At 48.8% G+C, this 14,953-nt stretch overlaps 1 protein-coding gene across 4 annotated transcripts in view; it reads left to right on the forward strand.

Moving 5' to 3' along the window:
- Nucleotides 1-14,046, forward strand: part of Txnrd1 (thioredoxin reductase 1) — an 87,361-nt gene extending 73,315 nt beyond the window's left edge. For all 4 annotated transcript variants that reach the window (XM_037196870.1, XM_028880276.2, XM_028880275.2 and 1 more), the window contains 7 exons: nt 1,815-1,907; nt 2,415-2,491; nt 2,875-3,031; nt 3,125-3,232; nt 3,863-3,958; nt 5,589-5,723; nt 12,296-14,046. In XM_037196870.1, coding sequence (XP_037052765.1) covers nt 1,815-1,907; nt 2,415-2,491; nt 2,875-3,031; nt 3,125-3,232; nt 3,863-3,958; nt 5,589-5,723; nt 12,296-12,358 — 729 coding nt within the window. In that variant the 3' untranslated portion in view covers nt 12,359-14,046. The remainder of the gene's footprint in view (nt 1-1,814; nt 1,908-2,414; nt 2,492-2,874; nt 3,032-3,124; nt 3,233-3,862; nt 3,959-5,588; nt 5,724-12,295) is intronic.
- The last annotated feature ends 907 nt before the right edge of the window (nt 14,047-14,953 follow it).

The raw sequence follows: 14,953 nt of genomic DNA on the forward strand, positions 1-14,953 counted from the left end.
ACTTGTTACCATTACCATAGAAGAGAGATAGAACTGGGTTGGGGCGTAGCTCAGTGGTTGAGCGTGTGCCTAGTAAGCAGTAGGCTCTGGGTTCAGTCTATATTAATACACATGCACACATGCCACAAGGTCAAATCCATCACTTAGCATCTCAAACTGGCAGTTTCTTCTAGGGCAGGGCAAAGGGGCTTGGCTTTGGTAAAGGTTAAAATGCTGGGTGGGTTGTTTTTCTCTCAGTGAATTAACTTTGTATGACTGAATCTCAGTGTTGACATGATGCACATTTTGAAACCAGACTCACTTGTCAAAAATCTGTCAGGTTGTTATCCTACGACTTAGGGGGAATTACTTAACCTCCCCAAGCTTAGTTTCTTCTGTCCACTGAGAAGAATGGCAGCGTCTCCATATTGCCTGAGAGGGTGGTACTAGCTAATGTGTCTAAGGAGGTAGAGCACAGTGTGACATAGAGGAAGTCCAGAGTTCCTGTCCAACCCGCTGCGAGAGCTGAGCTTTGGGTTTCCTGGGAGTTACCAGTACAGCATGCTGCTTCTCTGCATTTTTCAACCTGTGGGTCATGACCCCTGGGAGGGTGTCAAATGACCTTTTGACAGGGGTCACCTAAGACCACTAGAAAACAGATATTTGCGTTACAGTTCTTTTTTTTTTTTTTTTTTTTGGTTTTTCAAGACAGGGTTTCTCTGTGTAGCTTTGCGCCTTTCCTGGAACTCACTTGGTAGCCCAGGCTGGCCTCGAACTCACAGAGATCCGCCTGGCTCTGCCTCCCGAGTGCTGGAATTAAAGGCGTGCGCCACCACCGCCCGGCTACAGTTCTTAACAGTAGCAACAAATATGTTATGGTTGGGGGTCACCACAACATGAGGAACTGTACTAAAAGGTCTCAGCATTAAGAAGGTTGAGAACCCCTGATCTAGCTGGCTTCAGGGAACAGGTGTAGCCCTTATTTGCATTAGAGCTGTGATTAGGAGACAACTGTGGGAAGTGTTTGCTTTTCTGAAATGTAGCACCTTCCTGAAAGTGTCCATGTTCAAGAGGTCGAGAACCCTTTGGAGAGCTGGTGGACTGTCCAGTGGTGTCTGGTGCCCTTAGCCTCTCTGGGTTGTCAGACACATCTGTGCACATCTGTGAACATCTGGGGATGCTCATTCACCTGCTGATGCAGGAGGCTTCTCACTCCTGCCTTGTATCCACAGCTGCTGCTGAACTTCTTAAACACGTCTTTTCCACTGTGATTTTTAGCGCTTTCTCACTGTTTTAATCCTCCCATACGTCACTATTCTTTGTCAATGAAAGCTGAACATTGGCAGCCAAGAGGGTGCTCTCGAATTATGGTGGTGGCTCTCAGATTGATTATTAACCTGGAGACGGCAGTAGATGATGGTCCATCTTAGGGACTGTCCTGTGCCTTCTCTACTTTCTTCTTCTCTCCCAATTTTCTCTGCATTTCTCTGTTTAAGAATATTTGGGCTGGAGAGATGGCTCAGAGGTGAAGAGCACCGACTGCTCTTCCAGAGGTCCTAAGTTCAATTCCCAGCACCCACATGGTGGCTCACAACCATCTGTAATAAGATCTGGCACCCTCTTCTGTATACATAATAAATAAATAAATCTTTTAAAAAAAAGAATATTTGAGAAAGGGCCTGTAAGTAGACAGTGTAAGTTGATCATCCTGATGTTGCCACGTGAGGGAGATGGATGTAAGAACCCTAGCAGGGCTGAGTTATGTGTCATGAGGATGAACCTTGTTCCCTTTGTCCATGTCTCTATCTAAGAGCAAGCCTTGATGACTTTTATAGGTTGAACAAATTGAAGCAGGGACACCAGGCCGACTCAGGGTGACTGCTCAGTCCACCACCAGTGAAGAGACCATTGAAGACGAATTTAACACAGTAAGGCATGGGCCCAGGTCAGGCGGCGTCCTTGCTGGGTGTCTGTTGTATATTTCAAATGACCCCCCTCTTTCTAAAATGCCCCATCTTTGCCCATGCTGAGACATCGCAGTCACTGATATTGGAATCACTGGGACACAAGGATGGCTTCAGCCATCTCCTCTGTCACTCAGTAGGCTGTGTGCCGCGTGGCCACAAACAGACTGGAGCTGTTCATGAGTGACTTTCTCTGTCCGTGGTCTTCCCATTCGTCTCCCCAGACTGTCACTTAGGAAGTAATTGACCACGGACTGAGCTCCTCGTTTTGAGTTTGTCAGCTTCAATAAGACAGCAGCTCCTTTTCTTTTAAGGAATGCCAAGGGATGTTTGCTGTGTCTGTTCAAAAGACTTTAAAAAGTGAAAGATTTTAATTTACTTACACTCTTGAATTTGTTAAGAATGTGTTTTCCGGGTCTGGGGTTAAGTGGCTTATGCAGCATCTTCGTTAACAGTTTGTTATTTTTTCAGGTGTTGCTGGCGGTAGGAAGAGATTCCTGTACAAGAACCATAGGCTTAGAGACCGTGGGCGTGAAGATAAATGAAAAGTAAGGAGGCAACATGGCGCAGTTACCTCTGCTTCGCTCTGCCTGGGCTTTTTAACGCTAATGCCCTGAGTACTGAGCACTGTGTACTCAGTACTGAGTACTTCAGCACTGAAAGCTTTTCTTTCAGCCAAATCGGTGGGCGGGCGGGCGTGGGGCTGGTCTTAGTTAGGACTCCATTCTTAACCACTGTGTTAAAGGGATTTTTTTGGTTTGTTTTTAAGAATACTTTTCCTAGTTGATTTTTAAAGCAGTGGCCAGGGTTTCCCCTGAGCGCTCTGATTCCTGTGCACGGTTTTGTTTTTAGCTATTAGAGCGGGTTCTTCTGGGGAGGAAGAGGACGTAGTCTTAACAGCTTCACTAATGGTGGCAGTTGATGGTTGCAGGACTGGAAAGATACCCGTCACGGATGAAGAGCAGACCAACGTGCCTTACATCTACGCCATCGGTGACATCCTGGAGGGGAAGCTGGAGCTGACGCCTGTGGCCATCCAGGCGGGGAGACTGCTGGCTCAGAGGCTGTACGGAGGCTCCACTGTCAAGGTGAGCTTCGTGCTGCCGCCCACTGAGACCGTGTTTTCTGTCGTCATTTTCTCTCTCCTAATTCTCTTTTATTTTTTTCTCCATTTGAAACAGTGTGACTATGAAAAAGTTCCCACGACTGTGTTTACTCCTTTGGAGTATGGCTGTTGTGGCCTGTCTGAAGAAAAAGCTATTGAGAAATTTGGGGAAGAAAATATTGAAGTGAGTTCTCCTTTTCCTTTTTTTTAAAAATTCAAGGTGGTTTCAAATGTATAGAAAACTACAATTAAAAATAGATTAGTGAGCATTTTATTATTTTTTAAATTTATTTTTTAAGGGTCTATTTATTTTTGTTCCGTGTGTATGCGTGTTTTGCCTGCATGTATCTCTGTACCACATGTATACCTTGGAGGTCTTTGGAATGAGAGTTAGACATGGTTGTGAACTGCCAGGTAGATGGCGGGGAATTGAGCCCTGGTCCTCTGGAAGACCACCAGTGCCGCTCATACTACTGAGCATTGTCCATTTCTGTAATTATTATTGGAGGCTAGACTGTCTATCAAAAAGAATTCAGGAACTAAATAATCAGTGCGTGTGTTCAAATCCCCACTACTCACAGAAGCCCAACATCGGGGGCGGGTGGGTAGACCGTACATGAACGCTGGTTCTTTGCTGGCCGCTAGCCTCCCAAACTGGTGTGCTCCAGGGTCAAGTTGCCTTTTGACCAGGTCACATTTACTTACAAACTGTATTGTTCCTCAAATAACCGCTGATATTGAAGCAGCCGCCCCCCCACGGCTTGGCGACGGCCTGCTGAAGGTAACGGTCCACACTGCGCTTGTGTCTTCCCAGGTTTACCACAGCTTCTTTTGGCCGTTGGAGTGGACGGTCCCATCCCGAGACAACAACAAATGTTATGCAAAAGTAATCTGTAATCTTAAAGACAACGTAAGTGCGGTGATGCTCCTGCGGCGATGTTTAGCTCTTGATCCAGTTTTCACCCTGAGATGTGTGTGCCATTGGCACTCCCCCGGGTGGAGTCCCCGGGGCACCGTTTGTGGCAGGGTCTCGGCTCTTGTCCTTGCTGTCCACTCTGTTTCCTGGTACAGGCCCCTCTGCAGGCGGTCAGAGCACACCCCAGTGAAGGAAGTCGGGGGACACTTAGGTCTTTTCTGTGATAAATGAAGAACAGTGAAGTCTCTGCTCCCTAAAAGAACAAATAGCCAGGCCCCCCCCCCTCCAAGAAAACTCCAAACCCCAGGCGGGCGGGCGGCCACTTTGGTCCTCAGTGGGGGCACTGTAGAGAGCTATGATCGTGGGAGGGCCTCGCTCAGCTGGGCTCCCGATGGAGATTCAGACACACGACTACAGTGGTGACCTAGCCTCAGGCCAACTCCAGACCCACAATGTGAGGTACATTCGTGTTTTTCAAGCTTTTGGACCATTACCACACAGTAAGAATTGTGTGTTATATCTCAGAACACATGCTCTCTTTAAATAGTGCATCAGAAACTGAATTTTTTCAATGTAGCCAGCACATGACCTTAAAAAATCCCTTCAGGAAAAATATGAAGAAAGCTAAAACCTTATGCTGAATACTCAAGGAGCTTGTTTAGATTATTAAAAAAATAATCTTAGGATATGCCTGTAATGAAGACGCATATTTTGTTTTAAACTACTGTTTTAAGTGAGAGAGTTACAGATTTTTTGTTTCTGAGTCCAGAGTTTTAGGGACATTGCGTTGGACTCAAACGTCATCGAGGCAGTGTTTAGTAAATGAATACAGCAGAGTAACTTACCTCTAATGAACTATGCCGTTGGCTTAAGGAACAATTACATGTCATTTTCTTTATCTCTTTGGTCATAAGTTGTTAAGACATAATGTGTCTTAATGTCCCCTGACTTCACGGTGACTGAATGTCCTTGGTTTTACATATGAAACGTTGAAAACTCACACACAGAGTGCTCACTGCACGGGCCAGTGAGCCCCAGCGTTGGGCTGTCGGAGCTCGGCACGGTTCATGCAGTCCGCAGCAGCTCCACTTCCCGGATGCTCGTGCACCCCAGGATCTGTGTTCATGTGTGCCGATTGGTCAGCACATCCGTGAACACTGATAAGCCTTACCTGCTCCTCCTGCCCTTTCTGTGCGTGAGGAAACAGTCCAGTCATTTCCCTAGCTAACGGCAGAGCTCTTAGATTCCAGCCTGTGTAGCAGCCATGCCAGTGACCGTCACTTCCCGCTGGCGTGCTTTTGGTTTATTCCTTCACACGTCTTCTGAAGTGGGTGGGAGTCTCTTGAGACTGTCACAGTTTTTGTTTGTTTGCTGTGGATCTACACATATCTACACATTACACAATGCTTTGTGATTTAATTAAGAGTCCTCCTCAGGAAACTGAGCCTGGTCCTTCTACTGTTCGGTCGAAGTCATCCCCCTCCACGGCACACAGTTGGGCTTTAACGGTGCAGGGCAGCCATTTCTGTGAGGGGCCTCTTACAACTCTGTGGGGAGGTACCCCAGGCGGTGAGGAGGGAAGGGAGAAACCGACTTACCTGTCTCACTTTATTTTGCATCTTAGGAGCGGGTCGTGGGCTTTCATGTGCTGGGCCCGAACGCTGGAGAAGTGACGCAGGGCTTCGCGGCTGCGCTCAAGTGTGGGATGACCAAGCAGCAGCTGGACAGCACTATTGGCATCCACCCTGTCTGCGCGGAGGTGAGGCACGCGCACTTCCCGGCTCCGTTAAAAAATGCCCGCATCTGCCACTCAGAGCGGCAGGCCTCGGGCTCGCTGGCGTTCTTCCAGCATTTCAGCTGCTCTGTACCAGACCTGTGGCAGGGATTGATAAAGCCTCCACAGAGGCTTGCCTTCTAGACTGGGGCTCTCCTTCTTCATATTTCCCACTGCCGTGTAGACTAGAGACTTCTACCTCGCAGATGGATAGAAAATTGTTGAGAATGTTTAGAGAAACTGGCCTTAAATCTTTAATTTATCCACGATCATGGTGGCACACACCTTTAATTACAGTATTTGGGACTCCAAGGCAGTCAGATCTGTGTGGGTTGAAGGCTAGCTTGGTCTACATAGCAAGCTCCAGGCTAGCCAGGGCTATATAGTGAGACCCTGTCTCAAAAGAAGAAAAAACAAAAAAAACTTTTCACAACTTTTATTCCTGTATGTCCTGAAGTATATCCATGGTGATGATTTACCTTCTGTGTTAGTTGTCTGGGAAAGTCTCAAAGCTAAAGATGGTGTCTGCTTCTGAGCTTGTGGGTATCCGGGGGTGATGCTGGGATGTGGTGCTTTGACGACACTGAGCAGATGTCAGTGAAACTGGAACTGCCTGGTGTGGGCCTCTGGGTGTCAGTGTTGGCTCACTGTCTGGCTCTCCAGGCTAGCGTACTGTTGCTGTGTAGGGATCATAAGCCGAGCGTGGAGTGGAAGAACTCAGTGGTGTGGGTGGGGGCTGATAACGGCAGCTTTATAGCCGTGTGTTGTGCTGGTGTGTGCTCGCAGGAGGGGTGTGTGTGTGTGTGTGTGTGTGTGTGTATGTATGTATGTGTGTGCTGGTGTGTGCTCGCAGGAGGTGTGTGTGTGTGTGTGTGTGTGTGCTGGTGTGTGCTCGCAGGAGGGGTGTGTGTGTGTGTGCTGGTGTGTGTTCCCAGGAGGTGTGTGTGTGTGTGTGTGTGTGTGTGTGTGTGCGCGCTCTTCCTGGATCGTATTCTGCAGCTCATGACGGCTGGTCACTGTTAACAGTTGTGCTCGTACAACTGAACGCTTTGTTGAACATATGAAATGTCAGCTTTGAGAAGACAGAAGGGAGAGGCTGAGGAAATGGCTCAGTGGGTAAAGTGCACTCTGGTGTGGTGGCATGCCTCCGTGACCAGGACGGAGGTGGGGTGTGGTTGTCAAAGGCTCAGGGAATGGAGACAGGTGGATCCTGGAAGCAGGTTCAGTGAGAGACCATCTAAAAATATAAGGTGGAAAGCAACAGAAGACACCTGAAGTTGAGTGTGCATGCACACACACACACACACACACACACAATACACACAGATGGCTTGGGTGTGACTTGGTAGAGCGCTTGCCTCAGTATACATAAGGCCCTTGGTTCAATCCCAGCACTTAACTGGACGTGGCAGCATACCCCTGTGATCCTAGTACTTAACTGGAAGCAGGAGACTCAAAAGTTCAAAGTCATTCTCAGCTACAAAGTGAATTTGTGCACAGAATAGGCTGGTTTGGGTTTTGTTTTGTTTTTTTACTTTTGGTGCTTTGTTCTTTTAGGGGGCCGCCACCCAGCTCCCCAATAAATACACACAGAGGCTTATTCTCTCGTATAAATGCCTGGCCTTAGCTTAGCTTGTTTCTTGTCATCTTTTCTTAAATTATCCCATCTGTCTTTTGCCTCTGGGCTTTTTCCTTTTCTTACTTCTCTGTATCTTACATTCACTCTTACTCTGTAGGTGGCTGGGTGGCTGGCTGGTAGCTGGCCCCTGGCCCCTGGTGTCCTCTTTTCCTTTCTTGCTCCTTGATCTGTCTTGCTTCTAGATCTCTCTTCCCAGGTTTCTCCTTCTATATATCCTCTCTGCCTGCCAGCCCCGCCTATCCTTTCTCCTGCCCTGCTATTGGCCGTTCAGCTCTTTATTAGACCATCAGGTGTTTCAGACAGGCATAGCAACACGGCTTCACAGATGCAACATGAAAGAATACAACACATCTCTGCATCATTAAACAAATGTTCCACAGCATAAACAAATGTAACACATCTTAAAATAATATTCTACAACAATAGGCTAAAGACCCATCTTTAAAACAAACAAAAACACTGAGCTTCTGTTTGCTCTGCCTCTCTGTCATTAGAAATGGGTTCCTCCTCCAGATGACTGAAAACTAAACTGCTAACCTGTTTCTCTGAACAGGCACAGCAGAGAGGTGGAGCATGAGTCATTGAAGCTGCTGTTTGTTATTTAAAAAAAACAAAAACCTATTCTGCAAATCATAAAGACTTCAGAATCCAGATTAAAACTATTTGTTTATTTGTTTATTTGGTTTTTCGGGACAGGGTTTCTCTGTGTAGTCCTGGCTGTCCTGGAACTCACTCTGTAGACCAGGCTGGCCTCAAACTCAGATATCCGCCTCCTGAGTAGGATTGGAGGCGTGCACCACTACCACCCGGTTTTGGTTAATACTCTTTGGCCGTATCTTTTATTCAGGGCAATGGCAGACTGCCTGCATGGGGAAGATGTTGGTGAATTTTGGTTTTTAAGAGCAAGTTAACAGTACCATGAACAGGCTTATGTGGGAACACAGAAATCAGGCTGCCGAGATGACCTGGCAGTTAAGAGTTTAGACCCTTTTGCAGAGAGCCTGAGTTCATCCCCAGCACCCACGTCAGGGGCTTCACAACCACCAGTGACTCCACTCTGGGGACCTTAGGACACCTGCACACACTTGGCATTTGCTCACACATACACATAAACAATTTTTAGGTGATAAAAATAAATAAATCATGAAAATATTTTTTAAAAAAGAAAACAACAGAAATCTATCCCCCACCATTCTGGCCGTGTCTCCTCCATCTCCACCTTCGCCAGCCCGCTTCTGTTACACTGTGGGAGGTGAACTGAGGAGAACATGGGTGTTAAGGGAGAGGGGAGGGGAGGTGACCGTGGAAGCGTGGAGACACTGACCGTGACCCCCCACTGCCTGCACGAGGGCCTACTCTGTGCTGGGTACCATGCTCTCCTGGGTTAGCTTTTCTCTCCCTTTCCTCAGGAAGTTGAGGGCAGCATCTCCTGGTGACAGGCAGTGACACTGAGGACAGGTCACAGGACTTGGCCCACGGTTGTCTGAGCTGTGATCTCAGTCAGCAACAGCTTCTCAGGGAAGTCTGGCACATCTCTGCTCCTCAGCTTGGCTTGCAGCCAAGTGTGCTAAAGTAGGAACGTGTCCAGTGTGGTCCCCACAGCCAGGCCGTGGCAAAGCGTGGACGGAACATTTGACACTGCACCGGCTGACCAGGCGGCTCTTCCCCCGGGTCCTTCCCACCCAGAAGAGCAGCTTGACCGGAGGTTTTTGTTGTCTTGTCAACCTTGCCTGTGAACTCTGCTTGATGAGAAATTAGAATTTTGGCAAATCCAAGGCTTTCCTGCCTGCAGAAATCTTTTCCGGGGAAGGGGCTTGATCTAGAAGTGGAGTGTGGCTCCCGGGGGTGCTTCTCTGCTGAAGGCTGGGCTGACTCGGGGAGCTGGGAGGCAGGGTCCAGACACTTGCTGTCTGGAGTGCTGCCCGGTGTGGTCCCCGGGATGGTTGCTGCTGGCCTGCGACAGAAAGGGCTAGAAATGAAGAGAAGGGTCAGAAACTTGAGCCGTTTGACCGTTTACACACCCTAGTTGACATGCCTTTTAAAATTTCATTTTCCTAATGCGTTTAGTTGAATTTTACAAATGTCAGCCCATGGACATAGAAATCATGGTAATAGAAACCAGTCCTGAGTTAGCGTGAAGTGTTCTGAAATGGCCATGGCACCCGAGCCGTTGGTAACCTTGCAGTTAACACTAAGTGAACTCTGCCTGCTGCCACGTGAGGGAACCCAGGAGAAGACAGCATTGTTCACTGTTTACCTCAGGAGTAGTTACTGCAGATACGAAAGATTCTCCAGTTGACACTTCATCTTTAGGCGATACAATTTCCTTCTGGAATTTCTGTAGGAAACCGTTCTTGTTCTGACTGGAGGTCTTGGAGAAGCCCAGGGCCTGGAGGGTCAGCCATGCCCGAGTGATTCCAGCTAAGCGACTTCACTTGTGGGGGGAAAGCTAACACAGAAAGCTTCCAGAAAGTTCCCTTTAAAGTGTCTAATGTCTTAAATGAGGCTGGCTGCGGCAGCACAGGCTTCGTCAGGGTGAGAGAAGGAAACGGGGATGCCGAGCCCAGCTTAAGCCACACACAGTGAGACCTTGTTTCCAGAAAACAAAACAACCAAGGCCATCTTAAAATGCATCAAGATCTTTGTTTGTTTTTAATGTTCACCACACTCCTGTTCTAAAGAGAGGGTGGAACTGGGGGGCCCAGCTGAACCCGGGCGAGACCCCCGTGTCCCGGTGGGAGTGTCTGGGCGAGACCCCCGTGTCCCTGTGGGAGTGTCCGAGCACTTCCTCTGGTGTCTGCGCTGCCCTCCACGGTCGTTTTTCACAGACAGGAATCTTGGCAAAAGTTCTAAAGCAGTGGTACAAGAGTTGACATCTCTGGAAAATGGACCCTCCCGTCTTGCCGTGGGTCTGTCGTCAGTGGCGGCTGGCTTCCTCTTCTGTAGCATTCCGCCAGTACAGGAAAAGAAGTAACAGCTCTTTTTGTTAAATGCTCCCACTCCTCGATGGGTTAGTTCTTTCCCAAACCTCTTTCGGAATCCTTCTACACCCCAAGAAACGAAATGTAAACTTGCAGGTGTCAGGAGCCAAGAGTTTGTTTAAATATATTCTCTGCTCATTCCTTGTCTCCCATGGTAAAGACTGGGAAGAGCTCGTCTGATGGAGTCTTAAATTGTGCACAGTACTGTTATCCTAACAGCTATTTTCATTATCACACATTGTCCCCATCCGTAACGCACGTTTTTTAAACAAAGGAATTGCGTTCCTTTTCAGAAGCAGTTGGGCTGGCTCACAGTGTGTCAGCATGGAATGTAAGGGTGCTAATGAGCCTCTCGAAATTCAGTGTGAACGTACTTTTTTCTGGAATTACAAAAGGGATGTGACTACTTCGGGGACTGTACATCCCTGCTAACAAAGATGAATCCCCTATTATAATTGCCTGCTTTTGAATGTGAATTTTCATATTTTAGGAATTGGCCTGGAAGTACTCAAGTCTGAATTTTTTTTTTAAGATTTATTTATTTATTTATTATGTATACAGAAGAGGGCGCCAGATCTCATTACAGATGGTTGTGAGCCACCATGTGGGTGCTGGGAATTGAACTCAGGACCTCTGGAAGAGCAGTTGGTGCTCTTAACCTCTGAGCCATCTCTCCAGCCCCTCAAGTCTGAATTTTTACATTGCTTCTGGTTGATAGGAAAAGGCTTAGCCGCAAAGGTTAAGCCAGAGCAAAGGCCTCCTCGGGATTAGAAACCCTTTCTCCGAAGGCTGCTTGGTTGATCCCAGGTGCTTTGGTTCGTGTGTCAAGATGGCCTTGATGTCGTGCCCTTTTCTTCATGGATTAGTAATGGTGGTTCGTAGGCGAATAGTGGTACTCGGAATGAGCTGGAACTCAGTCTGGACGACTGTGAGGTCCTGTCTCAAATAATGGATAAATACTTAAGTTAGTGTTCTAAGAACCAAGTTTTTGAGAACCAGGGAAGGTATTATTTGGTATCATGCAGTGCGTGTTTGTCCTCAGGTACACTTCCAAATACCCTGTGGCCTTCAGTTAAGGAGGCTCTGCTCGGCGGGGCAGGTCGAGCCTATTGGCTGGGGTTTAAAAGTCCCTAGGCTGTGCTGACATTGGGAATACTGAGAAGTTAGCAACAGTCTGCCATGTTGTTAGGTGTATAACCTTTGTGACTGGAGTCATTAGGGACGGCCTGGTGAACCCTGAGAACTTCACAAAAGACCAACTTTTGCCTGAGAGGAGCTGGGAGGAATTGAGCAGTGGGTACGCAGAGTTTCTAGTAAAGTGTCATTGGAGGAGGAGGGTCTAGTTGAGGAGATGGCACGTATCCGTGTGCCCACCAGGAGCCGCCCACAGAACAGGGTACCCGACACCGGGAAGCTCAGGTGGAACTCAGCAGAGCTTCCTGGCTGTTGTATGTTCGTGCATCAAGGTGGGCCGCCTGTAAGGGGACTGGGGTCTGCAGGGTCTCGCTGCAACTCTGGGCTGTGACCACAAGCTACAGGACAGACAGGGACGTGGAGCACTGTTGTGGAAAACAAGAAGAGGGAAGGGTGGGTGGTGCCGAATGAGGTTGCTGCAGAAGGAGCTTGTTGAGGCCCCTCCAGCTCATCCTTAGGCAGCCCGCGTCCTCTCCAGGGCTTTGATCTGTATGAGCTGGACTTAGCTCTCCGGTGTGCAAAGCAAGAGTAGTGAGTACTTCCCAACCACTGAATGTTTGCACACGCACGAAAGCGCTCATTTTAATGCAGTCCCTCCTGTCATCCTCTGGAGAACCAGACACGTCCTTGTCACACTCCTTTTGTCCTGGTCGTTCTCCCTGACGCCTGGTCATTTCCCTGCATGTGCTGCTGTCCGGGGACTCATTTGCTCACAGGTTTGACAATTCTTCTCTTCCCTGCAGATATTCACCACGTTGTCGGTGACGAAGCGTTCTGGTGGAGACATCCTCCAGTCTGGCTGCTGAGGTTAAGCCCCGGTGTGGATGCTGTTGCCAAGACTACAGATCTGCCTTGCTTCCTGGCCCACATCCAGGGGAAGCTCAGGAAGGCTCTTGGGCTCTCGGCACCTATCCAAGATGCTGGCCTGAGGCCACCAGGTCCCTGGGATCTCGTGGGTAGGAGGTGGCAGGTGGAAGGCTGCAGCGTCACACTGGGGTCACCTTAACGGACTCAGACAGACATTCGGCAGTGCATCAGGGAGATGCGTCCATGAAGTCACCAGCCGCAAGCCCAGAGTGGTAGGCGGTGACGGAACAGCTGTCGGGTGGATCTGTTCAGCTCGACCTCCCCTTTAGGTTGAATAATCTTGTTTTCCAGCTGTCTGATGTCAATTCTATTTTCTTTTTTCTCCATGGGGTTAATGATACTAGAGATAGGGAATGTTAGCAATCAGTTTTCGTCTAAAAGCGTGTCGTGGCTGGACTACATAGTCGTGTAGAAGGGGGATGAATTGGCTTAGGAAAGCCACACACGTTTGTCCCGAGGTAGAGTGGTCACCCTGTGACTAAATACACTGATCGTTTACTGACCTGTGTAGCACTCACTGTCTCTTTTCATGAGTCTTATGTCCAGAACCAGAAAAACCATGGTCCACTGTTTGCAAGTGTCCCGCTGTGCACATCGCTGAAGCTGCTTCGGAAGGGAGGTGCGGCTTGGCTTGCCCGCCTGAATCCATTGCGTGGCCACTGCAGGACTGTAGACTGTTGCCAGCCCAGAGGCTGACCAACAGCAAATGTCTTTCTTGATACAGTTTATTGTCCGTTGGTCTGAGTGAGCTGCGATTCTTCACAATGGAAAATGCTTAATTTGCTCTAAACTTCTTGTTTTTGTGAGGTGGGTTTAGTTCTAAGCTGCTGTCCCCTGAGAATACATTCAGAGGCCAGTAGCTCTTTCCAGACATAGCACATAAATCTTCTGAGGTAATTACTTTTGTAAGGAAGCTGTTCGTAACATAAGTTATTATTATTATTGAACACAGGTGGATGTGAAGGATTTTCACTGAAAAACCAAATGGTTTTTCCTTTTTCTGTTGAATGAACCCAGAGGCACTCTGGCAGCTTGCTGCTGGTGTTTTTACACGTGATTTTAGCTCCTGGGTTACGAGACTGTGAACGCGCAGGCTGAGGGCTGTGTTCACACCATCTTCCCACTGTGGCAGCCATCAGGCCGCCTGCCCTGGTCCTGTGGCTCCTCGTTTTACCCTCTCCTCTACCCGTCTGTCCCTGCAGTACTGAGTGGTGCCACAGAACACTCTGGGCCACCTCAGGGAACGTGTTTGCCTAGTGTCTAGCCAGCAGCACCTCCGCTGCCCCACAGGGCTCCCTCACCGTCAGCTTACATGAAGACAGTAGGAAGAGGAGAAAGGTCAGGGGGACCCCGGAAATCGACCTTTTAGTTTTATTTATTTATTTTTTAATTTTTCTCCCAAGTCTGCCAGTCTCTGCGATTAGAACGACAGTGTAGATTAACTGTGCCTAATCATGTTATGATTCTCTTAGTGGAATAGAATGTTCTGCCCCCATGAGAAGGAATAGTCTTCATTGTTTATATTCTGTAATCGCACAATGTACTGTAACTCAAATTCCAATTCCATGTATTTTTGTTACAAATTTTCTGGGGAAAAAAATGTGAAACAGTAAAAGGTGTTAATTTGCGTGTGCCTTCTTATTGAGTGGCGGTTCGGGGTTCTTTGTCGCTGCGGAGGGCTGGGTAGGCTTTGTGTGGTAGCCTCCATGGTGCCACGCTGCCTGGGCAGATCCAGCTGAGGGTTCCCTTACAGGGCAGTGGCCCCTTAGTTACCTTTTCCAGTTCCGGCTGGCTGTCCACCCTGGTCTTCGGGAAGCAAAGCCTTCCACATCGTTAAATCACATTCTGGTGTCCCGGCACTGTGCCCATGGAGTCTTCCTGTCTGCTCCCCAGCCCCTGTGAATGCAGTCTCTCTGGACACGGCACAGGTCCTCTGTGCCTCTGTCCTCTTCCACATGCCCCTGTTTGGGTTAGTTCTCAGCAAGTGTCTTCCCAAAACGTATTTGCTTTTCACCGGGAACAGCTGCAGGCTGCCATCAGTGCCTTGCCCCGAGTGCCCTGAGGCACGTGCCAGACACCAGTCGACACACCCTGGCTGGCTTGATCCTCAGCACCCTGATGGGAGGTGTGAGTCACCTTTTTAGGATTTTAGTTGGTTTGTGGTACACCAAGTTACAAAGGCCAGGCCCGTGGCACCAAAACCCAGCCTCGGTCCCCTTGCTACGCGGCTTCTGACAGGCAGGCCTCCTGGACTGCACATCAGCTTTGGACATCCCATGCCACAGCCTCATCTGGTGCTGCCTGCACTCTGAGGTGCCCTGACTTCCTAACGGGCTCTACCGCTGCCATCCCCTTCCCTCTGTTCCTGTCCTCTCGCTCCCATACCACACACAGCAGATCCTGCTCCTAAACCACCCTTGGCCGGAGCCCTGGCGGTCTCGGGTGTGTAACTGGGCCCAACTCCACCAGTGGGGCTTGCCATCCGCTCTCTGGCCCCAGATACACGGCTGCCAGGCAGAGGTGCCCAGCAGACA

Source organism: Peromyscus leucopus, chromosome 18 (assembly GCF_004664715.2).
Source record: "Peromyscus leucopus breed LL Stock chromosome 18, UCI_PerLeu_2.1, whole genome shotgun sequence".
In the NCBI taxonomy this organism is placed as follows: Eukaryota; Metazoa; Chordata; class Mammalia; order Rodentia; family Cricetidae; genus Peromyscus; species Peromyscus leucopus.